Source organism: Coregonus clupeaformis, chromosome 10 (genome assembly GCF_020615455.1).
Source record: "Coregonus clupeaformis isolate EN_2021a chromosome 10, ASM2061545v1, whole genome shotgun sequence".
Lineage (NCBI taxonomy): Eukaryota > Metazoa > Chordata > Actinopteri > Salmoniformes > Salmonidae > Coregonus > Coregonus clupeaformis.
In genome coordinates, this window is record NC_059201.1 from 9,935,812 (window position 1) to 9,952,137 (window position 16,326).

The window sequence follows — 16,326 nt, forward strand, 5'->3', positions numbered from 1 at the left end:
AGTGATTTCTAACATAATACCATAACAACAACGGTGATCTCTCTAACATAACAACAACTGTGATCTCTCTAGCATAATACCATAACAACAACTGTGATCTCTCTAACATTTTTTTTCCTTTTTTTTTCTTTCTTTTTTTTAGCAGACGCTCTTATCCAGAGCGACTTACAGTTAGTGAGTGCATACATTTTCATACTGGTCCCCCGTGGGAAACGAACCCACAACCCTGGTGTTGCAAGCGCCATGCTCTACCAACTGAGCTACAGGGGCCTACATAATAACCATAATAACAATGGTGAGAAATCAAGCTGGCTAATAAAAGGAAACAACGTGTTGAAGGCAGCAGCCTCTCTCTTCCTCCCTAAAGTACACTGATGTTTTAGGAGGCAGCAGGTTGAAGGCAGCAGCCTCTCTCTTTCTCCCTAAAGTACACTGATGTTTTAGGAAGCAGCAGGTTGAAGGCAGCAGCCTATCTCGTTCTCCCTAAAGTACACTGATGTTTTAGGAGGCAGCAGGTTGAAGGCAGCAGCCTCTCTCTTTCTCCCTAAAGTACACTGATGTTTTAGGAGGCAGCAGGTTGAAGGCAGCAGCCTCTCTTTTTCTCCCTAAAGTACACTGATGTTTTAGGAGGCAGCAGGTTGAAGACAGCAGCCTTTCTATTTCTCCCTAAAGTACACTGATGTTTTAGGAGGCAGCAGGTTGAAGGCAGCAGCCTCTCTCTTTCTCCCTAAAGTACACTGATGTTTTAGGAGGCAGCAGGTTGAAGGCAGAAGCTTCTCTCTTTCTCCCTAAAGTACACTGATGTTTTAGGAGGCAGCAGGTTGAAGGCAGCAGCCTCTCTCTTTCTCCCTAAAGTACACTGATGTTTTAGGAGGCAGCAGGTTGAAGGCAGCAGCCTATCTCTTTCTCCCTAAAGTACACTGATGTTTTAGGAGGCAGCAGGTTGAAGGCAGCAGCCTCTCTATTTCTCCCTAAAGTACACTGATGTTTTAGGAGGCAGCAGGTTGAAGTCAGCAGCCTCTCTTTTTCTCCCTAAAGTACACTGATGTTTTAGGAGGCAGCAGGTTGAAGACAGCAGCCTCTCTATTTCTCCCTAAAGTACACTGATGTTTTAGGAGGCAGCAGGTTGAAGGCAGCAGCCTCTCTCTTTCTCCCTAAAGTACACTGATGTTTTAGGAGGCAGCAGGTTGAAGGCAGAAGCTTCTCTCTTTCTCCCTAAAGTACACTGATGTTTTAGGAGGCAGCAGGTTGAAGGCAGCAGCCTCTCTCTTTCTCCCTAAAGTACACTGATGTTTTAGGAGGCAGCAGGTTGAAGGCAGCAGCCTCTCTATTTCTCCCTAAAGTACACTGATGTTTTAGGAGGCAGCAGGTTGAAGGCAGAAGCCTCTCTCTTTCTCCCTAAAGTACACTGATGTTTTAGGAGGCAGCAGGTTGAAGGCAGCAGCCTCTCTATTTCTCCCTAAAGTACACTGATGTTTTAGGAGGCAGCAGGTTGAAGGCAGCAGCCTCTCTCTTTCTCCCTAAAGTACACTGATGTTTTAGGAGGCAGCAGGTTGAAGGCAGCAGCCTCTCTCTTTCTCCCTAAAGTACACTGATGTTTTAGGAGGCAGCAGGTTGAAGGCAGCAGCCTCTCTCTTTCTCCCTAAAGTACACTGATGTTTTAGGAGGCAGCAGGTTGAAGGCAGAAGCCTCTCTCTTTCTCCCTAAAGTACACTGATGTTTTAGGAGGCAGCAGGTTGAAGGAGGCAGCCTCTCTATTTCTCCCTAAAGTACACTGATGTTTTAGGAGACAGCGAGTTGAAGGCAGCAGCCTCTTTCTTTCTCCCTAAAGTACACTGATGTTTTAGGAGACAGCAAGTTGAAGGCAGCAGCCTCTCTCTTTCTCCCTAAAGTACACTGATGTTTTAGGAGGCAGCAGGTTGAAGGCAGCAGCCTCTCTATTTCTCCCTAAAGTACACTGATGTTTTAGGACACAGCGAGTTGAAGGCAGCAGCCAGCTCTCTTTCTCTCTAAAGTACACTGATGTTTCAGATAATTAATTCATACATCCTGCCCCATTTCCTTGCTTTTGGAGTTGGAGTCAGAGCTACTTCCTCCTCTCGCATCCATCTGGGAAAGCCCAACGTGGCAGATACAAACACCAAGATGATAATAGCTCTGGAGCTCCCACTCCCAGTTCCATTTCTGAAGTCTGGTCCAAGTGTCTCTGTCTGCAATACAAGAGGCATGTCACTTGTGCAAGAGCGGAATACTTATAAATGGGGTGCAGGTCAGGTTCAACCCCTTCCTTCCTCCACTGAGTTAGTATTGTATCCGGGTCAGGGGTCACACAACAAAGGACTGTCACTCAGGTGCTTCCTTGCTAACTGTGAGGGTGACAATGTTCTGCCCTCCTGAGATAACCTATGTACTGCTCCTTTTAGCGGACACTTCCTTCAACACTTCCTCTGAGTAAAACCTTTTTGCAGCTTTTTAAAGTCAGGGATGGGCAACTTTGATGGGGGTGGGGGCCACAAAAGAACTGAACTCATCATGAGGGCCCGCAGTGGCTTGTGGGTCTTCTTACCCACATGTGGAACTGGTCATGTGAATTATGCTTGTTTGGGTTCTTTTTCTGAGTAGCACCAATTTAATGCATAACCCAACTTGCTTTCAACCAATCATCGTCTGTGTATCGAATGTGGAGGCTTTCAAGAGTTAAATCCGTCCTTCGAGAGTAGGCACAATTACATTCCATTTCAATTTAAATGACATTTCCATTTCAATGACATTTAAATAATTTCAAATTAACAGGTGTCTACACACCGTTGCAATTGCTACTGTAGTTCATTGAAATGTGTATTAGGTCTAGTCTAAAACACTATCGACATATAGACCTGCTATATATTTTCAACTAAATGTAGATTGATTCATTTCAATACCACATGGACATAACTCATAACCTGACCTCTATTGCAAATACATGCCTTTTTAATTACAGCTCCAACCGCGTCAGCACTGTGCGATAGAAAACATCGCAACCTCATTGGATGTTCAACCGAAGCGCTTCTCATGAATGAGAAAAAATATAGGTTGCACACTGTAAGCAAAGCAGGGGATGACAAGTCAGAGATATCGACAGGCAGCCGTGCAAACCTAAAGCATGCTTTGGATTTAGCAATAATTTTTGGAGTAGGCCTAAATATACACAGAGCAACAGATTCGAGAGTTTATGCCTGTGGAATCCACATGACAAGAGGCGCGCGCGAACAAGAACAAGATCAGCGTCTTTGCAGCGTTCCACTGTCAGGACGATAGTCGTCTCTTTATCAAAGTTTATTTTTTTCTGCGCACAATTTAATGGCCCTTACTATGTGTGTGACATTTGTTAGAGGCATGCTTGAAAGCTCGAGCAAGTATTTTAGTTGAAAAAGCCTACTTACATCTACAAAAATAGAACGATAGCTTCCCAAGTCAGAGCAAAAAAATATGGATACTTGCTTAAGACGTCTGAAGCAGGAACTGGTATGTTGTCTTATTTGAGTTTTCTGCTCGTTATAGTATACAATGTTTGTTTTCTGTTTTTTCTGTAACTACTGTTCTGATATACAATTTAATGCCTTCAGATTTTGCATTCAGATATTTGCATGTTAAAATGCAACTGGGTTACAAAATAAGTAAACAGCTGCTAAAATATAAATTATAATATTTAGTTATTGTTATTGTTTTACAACTGACCCACTGGGCACAGACAATTCAAAGTTTCGTTTTTTGTTTGAGTTGTCAACTAACGTGAATTCAACGTGAAATCAACAACAAATGTCACCATGTCATTGGATTTAGGTTAAGAAATTAAAAAATAAAACATCCAAAAGACTACATTCTCCTACGTTGATGACTTTTTGCAAATCCAATCACTTTTCCACGTTGATTCAACGTCATCATATTGAATTATTTTGTTGAAATGACGTGTAAATAACGTTGATTCAACCAGTTTTTGCACAGTGGGGAGGATGCATAATAAGGCACAGTTCAATTGACAACGTTTATAAATGATTTACTCAAGTAAATCAAATAGCTCAGTGCGAACATCATATCATATACTTTTTGCAGACCGTTGTGCATGCGTCTGGGCGCCATGAACGGGAAGAAATGGTACAGTAGAATGAATGATCAAGCTTCCTGCTCTCTTTTCTTTTCATATTAAACTGCTGCCTCTATTCATATTCTTCAATTAATATTCCTAACCACTGAGGCATGTATAGGCTGTACACTCTCTTTAAACACCTTTTAAACTGTGAAGGATGTTAATTTAAACTTAATTAAGGGCGCTTTCACATATCCCCTTATGATACGCAAACGAACCCTGATTGAAGCGAATCCTGGACCTGCGTGAGTAGTGGGTCCAAGATCCAGGACCTGAGTACCAGGTAATGTGACGCGGAAGCGCGAGTCGCGTGGAACTTTTTTGCTCGTTGTAAACAAGCTAGCTCGCTAACGTCATGTAGAATGTGCGTCTTGCTAATCGCACCCAGAAACTGTAATTTTCAGGTCTTGTGAAAGGAAAACGTATCCTGTAGAATTCTCACAAACGCTCCAGGACCAGGGTAACGAATTTCATGTGAAAACGCCCTGAACGTCTACTGTAATAAATGCAAAACGTTTAAATAGGCTATTGTATCAAATCCAGTTGGAACCACCAAAATCGTTTTTTTAGGCTCATTCTGTTTTCATAGGGCCATTATTAGGTACTCTGGTAAAAATAAAAATAAAAATTGTATTTGAAATGTAAGAACCACATTCTGGTTACTCACTGCTCATCATTCCAGATCTTTTGGCAGCTGCACACACAGCATTATCAAAGCAGAATTACTGGCATAACTCCTATTGGAACGCTCTTCGAATGGGTAGAATGTTCTTTAACCCACATGGCCAGGGCAAAGCATGCAAGGTCTGCAACATTACGCTTCTGTGGCTTCTGGGTTGTCTGCACTGAATTCGCTTGTGTTGCCCATGCCAATGTTGACACGTCTGTCTGTGTCTGCCGATCCTGGTTCCCCTGAAAACCCATGGTACAGAGTTACACTGTACCATTATGCCAGTGAAGGGAAAAGGCAAGGGTGTGAATAAGGGCAACAGAATAGAGTGGAATAAAATAGAATAAGGGCTGTAAATTAGCCTGATGATCAAATCACATTTTATTTGTCACATACACGTGTTTAGCAGATGTTATTGAGGGTGTAGCGAAATGCTTGTGCTTCTAGCTCCGACAGTGCAGTACTATCTAATAAGTGAGATCTAACAATTTCACAACATATACCCAATACACACAAATCTAAGTAAGGAATGGAATTAAGAATATATACATATATGGACGAGCAATGACAGAGCGGCATGCAGTTACCGCAGCTCTGATATCCAATAGTTTTTCCCTGCTGTATGTAATGATACAAAACATTTTCTGAGCTAATAATATAAAAAAGAATAGATTTTTTTTTTAAACACCGCAAAGTTTTCTAAGAGCTAGTCCATGTTATGTCTCATGTTATGGACTGTTTTATCATCTAGGGTCTCTGTAATGTCAAGAAAATGACCAAAGTCTGCAACAGAGCCTGATGTGACCCTCTAATCCACCCACCATAACTGGTAGGTAGTGCAGCACTATGTGTGGGATAGTGTGGTGTCAAGAGGTCAAGCTGAACAGTGGACTTTGAGGGAAAGGGGATACCTAGTCAATTGCACAACTGAATGCATTTAACCCAACCCCTCTGAATCAGAGAGGTGCAGGGGGATGCCTTAATCGACATCATCGGCGCAGTTGTTGTGAGGGTAACTGCCTTGCTCAAGGGCAGATCAGCAGATTTTTCCAACCTGCCAGCTCAGGGATTCGAAAAAGGTTACTGTCCCAACGCTCTAACTGCTAGGCTACCAGCCGCCCGTATATCTGGGACTGTTTAAACCTCTGCTGACTGCTGGAAACATACCAGAGCCTGATAGATCTCCTAACCTTGACTCTTTACTTACATTTTCTTTAATATGGAAGTCCTGCATGGCAAAACAAATTCTTCAGTTTACAACAATGCAACGTTGCTAAGCGACGATGATTCATCATGAGTCATACTAAGAGTCAATCCTTTTCAATGTTCCCCAGAGTACCTGCATGGTGCTGTTATGTGTGAGACTAAAGGATATCAAAGCTTTTGATATCGATACTAACACTAATTTCTATTTTATGGTTCTTCTATAGCTTCAAGACATTTGAACTGTCAATTTGGAATTCTATTCAAAGGAAGGTGTGCGTGAGCCGTAAAGATCATGGAACTTCTGAGAGAAAAACTCTGCCAATGCCGTTACGTCCTGAGGTGGCTAGTCAAGCTACTGTGCTCACAGAGTTTGTTTATTCTTTGTTACCTCGAGGGCGTAGGGCTGGTAGTGGTACGCTTCAGAGTCGGAGCAGTGGTCTCAGTTCGTTTGTTTGGAGTCTCTCATGTGGTTCCATTCTCCAGCCGGCCCTTCCTTCCCCTCAGCTAAAATTGTCCGGGGTCACGTTGGCAGCTGCATGATGTGATCATTGTGTTTCAGAGATCACTGATAACCTCCCACAAGGTCTACTTTATTTATGCCATTCCAATCTGCACAGAGATCTCATGAATGTGATTCACAGTGAAAGTAAATTCTTCAACAGAAAATATAAACAAGTTGCTCAAGACCTAATTAATTTCATGGTTATAGATCAAGTAATTACAGTTATCTTGAGCGTTTGCAGTACAATGATGCAGTAACGTTTGATATTGTTATTGTTATGCATTTTGTTTGGATAGTAAACTAATGCTCAGTTGAACAGCACACAACATGTACAGACTTCTGTTCCGGGCTCAAATCTGCTGTTAGTCACTGTGAGCCAAGGCTCCAGATTTGATCACCAACCGTCTCCAAAACAGTTCTTCCAAAGAAGTAGCTTGTTAATGTCTCTCCAGCTTCACTCAGGCCAGGAAACTGCCCATTAGACCACCTCCCAGTGTTAGAGGCCCCAGGAGGCCTGGTCTGGCTCACCCCACCTCTGGTCGCTGCTCTATGGGCAGTACAGAGCCATGGCTCACCCCACAACAGGGCTCTGCTCTCTGGGCAGTACAGAGCCATGGCTCACCCCACAACAGGGCTCTGCTCTCTGGGCAGTACAGAGCCATGGCTCACCCCACAACAGGGCTCTGCTCTCTGGGCAGTACAGAGCCATGGCTCACCCCACAACAGGGCTCTGCTCTCTGGGCAGTACAGAGCCATGGCTCACCCCACAACAGGGCTCTGCTCTCTGGGCAGTACAGAGCCATGGCTCACCCCACAACAGGGCTCTGCTCTCTGGGCAGTACAGAGCCATGGCTCACCCCACAACAGGGCTCTGCTCTCTGGGCAGTACAGAGCCATGGCTCACCCCACAACAGGGCTCTGCTCTCTGGGCAGTACAGAGCCATGGCTCACCCCACCTCTGGTCGCTGCTCTATGGGCAGTACAGAGCCATGGCTCACCCCACAACAGGGCTCTGCTCTCTGGGCAGTACAGAGCCATGGCTCACCCCACAACAGGGCTCTGCTCTCTGGGCAGTACAGAGCCATGGCTCACCCCACAACAGGGCTCTGCTCTCTGGGCAGTACAGAGCCATGGCTCACCCCACAACAGGGCTCTGCTCTCTGGGCAGTACAGAGCCATGGCTCACCCCACAACAGGGCTCTGCTCTCTGGGCAGTACAGAGTAGAGCTAGGACGATAAACCAAAAATTATTGACACTGACCATACCAAACACTTATCTCAGACATGTTACTGGTATCGTTCATTACGATAAGTAGCCTATACTTGAGAAATATGAAGTTTGAAATGAAATAAGTTTACTAATATGGGTGATTGTAAATGGGACAATTCATGGCTACAACAATCAAACTAGTAGTAGTAGTTTAAAGGGTAGAAAAACAAAAACAACAGCTGAGATGCACATTAATGGGATAAACTATTTATCGTTATTGCATGAATTCAGGCAATTTATTGCGATATGTATTTTTGTCCATATTGCCCATCTGTAGTACAGAGGCATGGCCTGTATGCCCCCAACACAGATCCCATTACTGCTCCTGACCAACACAACCTACAATTCATACTCAATGAGAGGTGTGTGGGGGGTTGTGGTGATGTGTGTGTGTGTGTGTGTGTGTGTGTGTGTGTGTGTGTGTGTGTGTGTGTGTGTGTGTGTGTGTGTGTGTGTGTGTGTGTGTGTGATAATGCGCTCTCCAATAGCCCAGGGTTTGATAAGCTGGCCTTGGCCTCTCATTTCCCCTGCATCTGGCCAACAACACTGTTTTGTTCATTGAATCCAGTTTAACCATGTCAATAAGGGTTCTGCGAACAACCACACATACAGGGAGCTGGATTGTACCGTTCCAAACGTGTCAGGTTTGCGCGCATTTAATTTTCCCCTTAACTGAATGAGAAAACATGTAAGAGCACAGACCCTAATCTCAACTGAGTGCAATATAGTGTTTGTTTATTTATGCTGGGTGGGATTTAATTCACATTCATGCATATTCAATGACTAGCGTGAGTGTTAACTGAACACTCCTTTGCACTCCTTTCCTGCTTTTAGTGAAGAGTTTGATATGACTTTGAAGAAAGAAGCACTGACATCACCTTTTTCACTTTTAAAGGCCCAATGCAGCAGTTTTTATATTAATATCAAATAATTTCTGGGTAACAATTAAGTACCTTACTGTAATCGATTTCCATTAAAATGGGCAAAAATAGGTTTTTGGAAATAAACTATTTCTCAAGCAAGAATTTTGCTAGGACTGTCTGGGAGTGGTCTGAGTGGGATGGGAAAACTGAAAACTAGCTGATATTGGCAGAGAGGTTTGGAACTCTCTTTGTTATTGGTCTATTAACCAATTTACCGAAACTCCCGCCCATGCAAACCTGCTGATTTAGAAGGTCCTGTGTAGATTGTATTTTCAACCACCCAGGCTGGTCTCATAGACTAGACGTAACATGGTAAATGAAAATCCAGGACACTCAAATGAATATGACATGTTACATTTGGTTACATAAGACAGAAGGTTAGTGTTAGGCAAAAACGAAAGGAAAAAACACGAATGTCTAGCAACCCAAAGGTTGCGTGTTTGAGTCTCATCACGGACAAATGTAGCATTTTAACTAATTAGCAACTTTGCAACTACTTAGCATGTTAGCTAAACTTTCACCTAACCCTAACCCTAACCTTAACCATTTAACCTAACTCCTAACCTTAACCCCTTGCCTAGCTAACATTAGCCACCTCAAATTGGAATTCGTAACATATCATCCGTATTGTAAATTCTTAACATATGTATGAATTGCAATTCGTAATATATCATACAATTTGTAATTCGTTAAATATAATACGAATTGTAATTCGTAACATATCATACGAAATGGATGATGGACATCTACAAATTAATACATACCATACCAAACGTAACATATCATACTCATTTGAGGTACCTGATTTTGTTTCACTATGTTACTTCTACCCCTGAGTCCAGGTTGAACCAGCAACTATCAGGAAATAACACTGATTAAATTTTTTCACACATTTACAGTGTTAGTTTCATAAGCTATTGTACAAAATGATATAAACCACAGGAAAAACAGAATTTGTACTGCACTGGACCTTTAATGGCTAATCATCCAACATTAATTCAGGATTGGCAGCGATTACTCCCCGAGTTTGAGAGCATTGAGTACTTAATTGCCAATTAGCTTCAGTTTGTGTGTGAGGATGGCTGGATTGCCCTTAACCTGCACTCTTACTTCTCAATACATACTCTGTCATTCCCCAAACTTTTACAGCTGACAGTTACAGGTACACACTAACAGATCACACTGCTGAAGTAATGCTAACATACTAACATTCCTGAAAGCTGCCGACTTAGCTTCAGAATTTGAGACATGGCTTAAGTTAATGGTACCACACAGTGTTTCATGCCCTGAAGCTCCTGCTTCACAGTTTTCCTCCCCATTTGCTGAGATTTACACCTGGAGGATGTGGAGCAGCGCCTGTCTGTTCCAGTTAATACGAGAGGGAGGCGAATAGCAGTACATTTCTATGAGCCACTGACTCAAGCCATCTCTGCAACACATTACAGTAAACATCTGGGGTGGCACAGCACACTGCCCTGGGGGACACAGTCACTCAGTCAGTGTCATCCAGCAGAAAGCTGATGCCAGCTATAGGCTATGATCTGGAAACGTCTGACATATTTGGGCTAAAAGTTTTGTGGCCATGCGCTGGCAGAGCAAGTGCCTTAGTTGGCACAGTGAGGCCAACAATAGGACTGCTCCGCAGGGCACATTATGAATAATTTAACAGAGCCAGAGAGTCAAGATGGAGTAAACGACATGTGCTTTTGGATAACTGGAGGGAGTGCGTGTATTTGGGGAAAAGGAGAAGGGTTGCATGTGAGCAGTAAGCAGGGCCTTAAAAAATGGCATGCATGAACAAGTTAGCCAGCTAGATTCCATGTGAATAGGATGAATAGTAGCATCTCCAAACAGGGGTTGTAGTGAAGGTGTAGAAGGCTAGCTTCTATACCTTGTGAAGTAATCTTTTCAATCATTCTGGTGTAATGTTATTGAAAAAGCCATATGTTGTTTAATGGAGATGTCAGTAATTGGGAAGTGTGCATCGTGATAATGCTGGTTGAACTTTGATGTGGCTTGAAGTAAACCGTAATTATATACAGTCTGTTCCCCAGCTTCTAAAGACTCCAGCTAATTCTACCTAATGAAGTCAACCATAGATGTTAGCGCCTAGTACCGCAGAGAAGCGCAGGAGAACACAGAGACGACCTCATCGTTCCAATTACCTCCTCCTTCTATAATGGCTACTCAGGAACAAAGACTCCTTTGTCTCCAGCATATGCATAGACAGGCTTATTATAGGCTTATTATATGACCTTTGACAGTGTTATTCATACCCTAAGTTATTCCACTATATTAGTATTTTTCAAGAGTAGGCCTACTGATGTTACTTTTCATTTTCGGTGGAAAGCTGAGCTGCGTATAGATTATAACGAGATCTTCTATGAGACCTTTTCAAGTGCTTCTTCATGCATAATGATCTTTGTTTGAATATGCAGGACTGAAAGGCTAGTTTAGGGGTTGTCAGTGCAGTGACTCTTGTAACGGTTGAAAGCAGACAAATTACAAAATTCAACAGATTATTTAAAATATTTTATTGTCAGTTCTAAACAAGAATGTCAGCAAAATGTTGGTATTTTTCATGCAAATTATCTTGAGTTACTCTTTCAATATGAAAAATAATTTTCAATATGATTCACGAGGGCCCTTTTCATATGAAGAATTATAACATGTTATTAACATGTTGTTACATTTTACTCGCTGTTACATGTAACATGTTGTTAAATAAAAACAGCATTCATACACTAGGACAAATTTACAGATTATTATATTCACCTCTCACAGCTCAATCACTGCTGGTGATACTGTCCTGTCTGTCATATGCTATTGTGTTAGTTACTGTAAAACAGAATCCAATGCTTTCCCACTAGGCACTAATGGTCCCCAGATACAGTATCACTGACCTTGTGACTTATGACACCCACCCCCATCCCGTTCTTCAATAATTGAATCCATCTAGACATCTAAACATATGGCAAGGCCCCCATAACACCCCCATAACGCCCCTCACACCCCCCAGCACCCGAACTCCACTTCCACTGCTGTTGACTCTCACCCAGTCTTTGTCAATTAATGTGTGCTTGAGTGAACCCACCCCCACGGTTAGGGATTAACGTCTAGACACACAGCTGATTGGCTGCCAGGACAGGCACTGGCCCTGATTGGCAGGGGCTTCTTATAGGGGCTGACGGGAAGGGCTGTTTGAAAGGTGAGAGAGGGGAGCAGAGAGGATGGACAGAGCAGCCAACAGAGAGGAGAAAAGAGAAAGGGAAAGTTATAACAAGGTAAGATGATTTATTAGGATCTTAGACTCTTGGATAGATTGATGATCTTGGACGAATGGAGGGAGATATAAAGTTGAATGTTGACGTGTGTGCCCTGTAAAAGTTTCAAGAAAATTGACAGACCAGAGGTTTTCTATATGTCATTTTATTGAACTGCACTTTATCCAACTTGTTTCGATATTTGCATTCTAATGTGAGTTGGTATGGTGGACCAATTGTATTACCCAATTGGAGTTGTTCTAGGGTGAAAGCAGTCTCTATTCAGAGAGATCTGTGTTCAGTGAAAACCCATAGTTGATCAGACTACTGAAATGTTATCCATTATTTTATCCATTATTCCAATGCGTTATTCAAATGTTCATATGCAACGTGGCATTCTCAAAAGGATATCCGCATAGATCCAAATGTTTGTATATTTCTGTAAAGCTGCATTTGATGTAAAATCACACAGCTTTGCTTTTAATAGGTTGCATTAGCCTCTGTGTATTCTTAATTCCAAAGACATAACTGTCATATCAAAGTGAGTCAGGGTGCATGGCTTCTTCTTTAACAAGTCAAGACATGGTCAGGTTGTTGCCTCAGGGATTACTTGGCTGCAGGGGAAACAGTTACAACATGGTCACATGACGTAAGCTCAGTCCCACAGGATGCTGGGACAGAGAGACAGAGAAAGAGAGAGAGAGAGCTGCAGCCTGGGCTACTCCTCCCTACAGCTGCCGGGCGACAGGGTCCTCTCACATATGCAGGCCAGATGGGGGCCCTATCATTCAAAATGGGTCACATGACTGAACAAACCATGTGTGGCCTCAAAACACAAAAGGGCAACAGTGCAGAGAGAGATTAACTGTAGCAACACTAAAGGAAGAATTCATTCATATGTTAGTACCATGTGTACATTTTGGTTTGTCCTTGAGTGCATTGAGTTGTCCTAAGAGGTGCTGTGAACTAATGTAAGTTAAACCGTAGAGGGGCAATGAAAACAATGGTCGATATTTGACAGAGGGTTATGGGTCAAGTGCTTGAATGGATGAGTTGTGGGTCCTTTTGTGAAGCTAACTGGCCATTTCCCTGTTGTTTTGGTCTTCCTCTCCCTCCTCCTCCTCCTCTCCCCCTCCTCCTCCTCTCTCCCTCCTCCTCTCTCACTCTCACTCTCTTTCCCTACAGCTGTCTATGAAGGAGGCAGGAGATGGCCTCCATGCTCAGATGAACTCCATGATGGGGGCTCTTCAGGAACTCAAGCTTCTACAGGTACAGACAGCGCTGGAGCAGCTAGACATCTCAGGGAGGTCTGTCCAAAGAGCGGCCCCACCACCAGCAGAGGACACATGCCCTGGCCCTATCCCCAGCCCCAATTGTACCATTGGCCCTGGCCACAATGAGACCCCCAGGTCCCCCCTGGTCAGGACAACCAGCCAGGAGCAGCAGCAGAGCCGGGTGGGGTACCAGAGCAGCCTGGGCACCTCAACCTCTTCCTCCAGCCTGGAGACAGTGGAGACTGAGAGTGAGAGCCAGCCTCTCCCTTTCCCCTGCCGTGTGTCTGGATACACCGCCCCACAGGTGGAGTACTGCGGCCCACGTCTTAGCCAAGTGTTTCCAGAGCAGCATCAGCCAGGTCACCCAGCCCAGGTGGTGGATCTTTCTGGCATCCTCTACAGCCTGTCCAAGGAAGGCCCCTCGCTGGACAGCAACTACTCCCAGGACAGCATGGACGACTCCAGAGACTGGACCTCCTCGCTCATGAGCCACAGCCGCAACCGGCAGCCCCTGGTGCTGGGGGACAACGTTTTTGCCGACCTGGTGGGCAACTGGCTGGACCTGCCTGAGCTGGAGAAGGAGGAGATGATTGGGGGTGTTGGTGTGGGGGCGGACGGAGCCGACAGGCCCGACTCCCCGGCCCACCCTCTCCGTCTCAGCCGCTCCCAGGAGATCTGCAGGAAGGTCTCTCTGACCACCAACATCTTCAAGAAGTTCCTGCGCAGTGTGAGGCCGGACAGGGACAAGCTCCTTAAGGAGAGGCCTGGCTGGATGGTCCCCGAGAACCAGGAGGCTGAGCTCTTCAAGAGGCCCAAGAAAGTGTCCAAGCAGCAGAGCAAGGGGAGCTTCTACCTCCCGTTCTGGGCAGGTGTAGGGCATCAGCAGCAGGGTAAGGGACCGCCATGTCCCCAGCTAGCTGAGGAGAGACACAGCAGGAGCCAGAGCCAGGGCCAGTTCTCAGGGCTTTACATAGACAGGAGACAAGAGTGGAGACAGGAGGCCAGAGTGGAGAAAATGCTGCCCTTGTTTGACTACAACACGGCTGTGTGGGTCTGATGCTGACGCTGCTCCAGGATGCTGCGGTGGTGGCAGGTGTTGAGGATTTGGCTGGGAGCTCTGGGGTGGAAACAAGGAGGTTTGTGTGTCTGTCTGTCTCCTTCTCCCAAAGAACAGGCAGACTGAGGGATGAATATCCAGACTATTTCCCAATGGAGAGATTATCAGGGCAACTGTTTGTCTGACAATCCTAAGACCTTTTTGTCTGTGACTGTGAGAGCAAGCAGGACTTCCTCTTATAGATGGGTTCACCAAAGTTAATATGATTCTAATGAGTGCATAAGTGCCCTGGACTATACAATAGACGGTACTTAAAGATGGACAAAATAATGCTCCGGATTTCTCTTGAGTTGTTACAGCATCATCATGGTTTCAAACCTCAACCCTGTTTCATATGTTTGAATTCTACGGTATACCCAAGTGTATCCCCACCCTTATGTCTCATCTCGTACTTCTATCAGATGTGACACGTCCTGCATGGGCACTACTAAATGTTTTATCTATGACATTGTGAAACAGTCACTGAACTGCCACTAAACACGACCACAGGTGCTTCTCTGCCTCGCTGCCCAGAGTCAGACGGCTGGATGAATACATACAGAGTGTAATATTGGTCCATCAGCCTCACTCAGGGATCGGGATGTGGCCTGTGTGACCGACTGGGTTCAAACCTGGATCTCCTGTGCACCACAAGACTGTTAGCCCACTGAGGTAAAGCCTCCGTATTAGCTTGGGGAGCTAACTCAGGTCTCAGGCAAGGTTGCTCATCACATGGGTCCTTGGTTCCGAACCACCTCTGTTACACCTTCACCACCCACCTACACACACACAGGATAGGTTTAAAGGCCCAGTGCAGTCAAAAAACAGATTATCCTGTGTTTTATATACATTTCCACACTATGAGGTTGTGAAAATTATGATAATGCCCTTTTAGTGTAAGAGCTGTTTGAATAGACATGTAGACATGATGGCATATCTTGACTCTACAGCCAATCCTCCTGGGTAGTGTATTATACATGGCAGAGAGAGAGGGAGAGAGAGCTGTGTGCCATCTGGTTGCCTACAGTTACATAAGGACAAGCCAGCAGCACAGACAAGAGGTGCAGTCATTCAGCGTAGGCTGTCAAGCGTTTTGAAACCAACCCTAAGCTGTGACGTTACATGTATATGTAATATGAATGTAATTCCAAACAGGGCCTGGAGAGTTCAAGTAGAAAGCAGAGAACTGAGGAGGAGAACGTTTACAGGAAATCCTTCCACATGTACATACAGGACTAAATGTCATGATGTCAAATAGATTTGTTAAAGGTCCAATGCAGCCGTTTTTGTATCAAATAATTTCTGGGTAACAATTAAGTAACTTACTGTGATTGTTTTCAATTAAAATTGTCAAAAAGAAACAAAAATAGCTTCTTAGCATGAGCAATTTCTCAAGCAATAATTTTTCTAGGACTGAGTGTGGAAGGGAAAACTGAAAACTAGCTGTTATTGGCAGAGAGGTTTGGAACTCTCGTTCTTATTGGTCTATTAACTAATTTACTGCAGGCCAAAACTCCATCCCACCAAAACAGGCTGATATTTCAGGCGGTCTTTTCAAACAGCTCTTACACTAAAAGGGCATTATCATAATCTTCACCATTTCACAGCATTATTCCAACCTCATAGTATGGAAATATATCAACTCAGCAAAAAAAGAAATGTCCCTTTTTCAGGACCTTGTCTTTCAAAGATAATTCGTAAAAATCAAAATAACTTCACAGATCTTCATTGTAAAGGGTTTAAACACTGTTTCCCATGCTTGTTCAATGAACCATAAACAATTAATGAACATGCACCTGTGGAATGGTCATTAAGACACTAACAGCTTACAGACGGTAGGCAATTAAGGTCACAGTTATGAAAATGTAGGACATTAAAGAGGCCTTTCTACTGACTCTGAAAAACACCAAAAGAAAGATGCCCAGGGTCCCTGCTCATCTGCGTGAACGTGCCTTAGGCATGCTGCAAAGAGGCATGAGGACTGCAGATGTGGCCA

The 16,326-nt window shown here is 44.1% G+C and overlaps 1 protein-coding gene across 2 annotated transcripts; it reads left to right on the top strand.

Annotated features, from left to right (window-relative positions):
- The first annotated feature begins 3,097 nt into the window (after positions 1-3,097).
- Positions 3,098-15,665, top strand: LOC121575820 (PAK4-inhibitor INKA2-like). 2 transcript variants are annotated; one of them, XM_041889111.1, is made up of 2 exons: positions 3,098-3,504; positions 13,146-15,665. In XM_041889111.1, exons 1-2 carry the CDS (start codon positions 3,469-3,471, stop codon positions 14,289-14,291), a joined length of 1,182 nt encoding a protein of 393 aa, XP_041745045.1. In that variant the 5' UTR covers positions 3,098-3,468; the 3' UTR covers positions 14,292-15,665. The 2 variants fall into 2 exon arrangements, with proteins under 2 accessions (XP_041745045.1, XP_045079169.1); XM_045223234.1 differs by lacking the exon at positions 3,098-3,504 and adding an exon at positions 11,920-11,981.
- Positions 15,666-16,326: the final 661 nt, after the last annotated feature.

Bases quoted from the DNA above. Each gene is read 5' to 3' on its own strand.
- LOC121575820 (XM_045223234.1), top strand. From the start codon at position 11,928: ATGGACAGAGCAGCCAACAGAGAGGAGAAAAGAGAAAGGGAAAGTTAT. The intron at 11,982-13,145 runs GTAAGATGATTT...CTTTCCCTACAG, and splicing joins AAAGGGAAAGTTATAACAAG to CTGTCTATGAAGGAGGCAGG.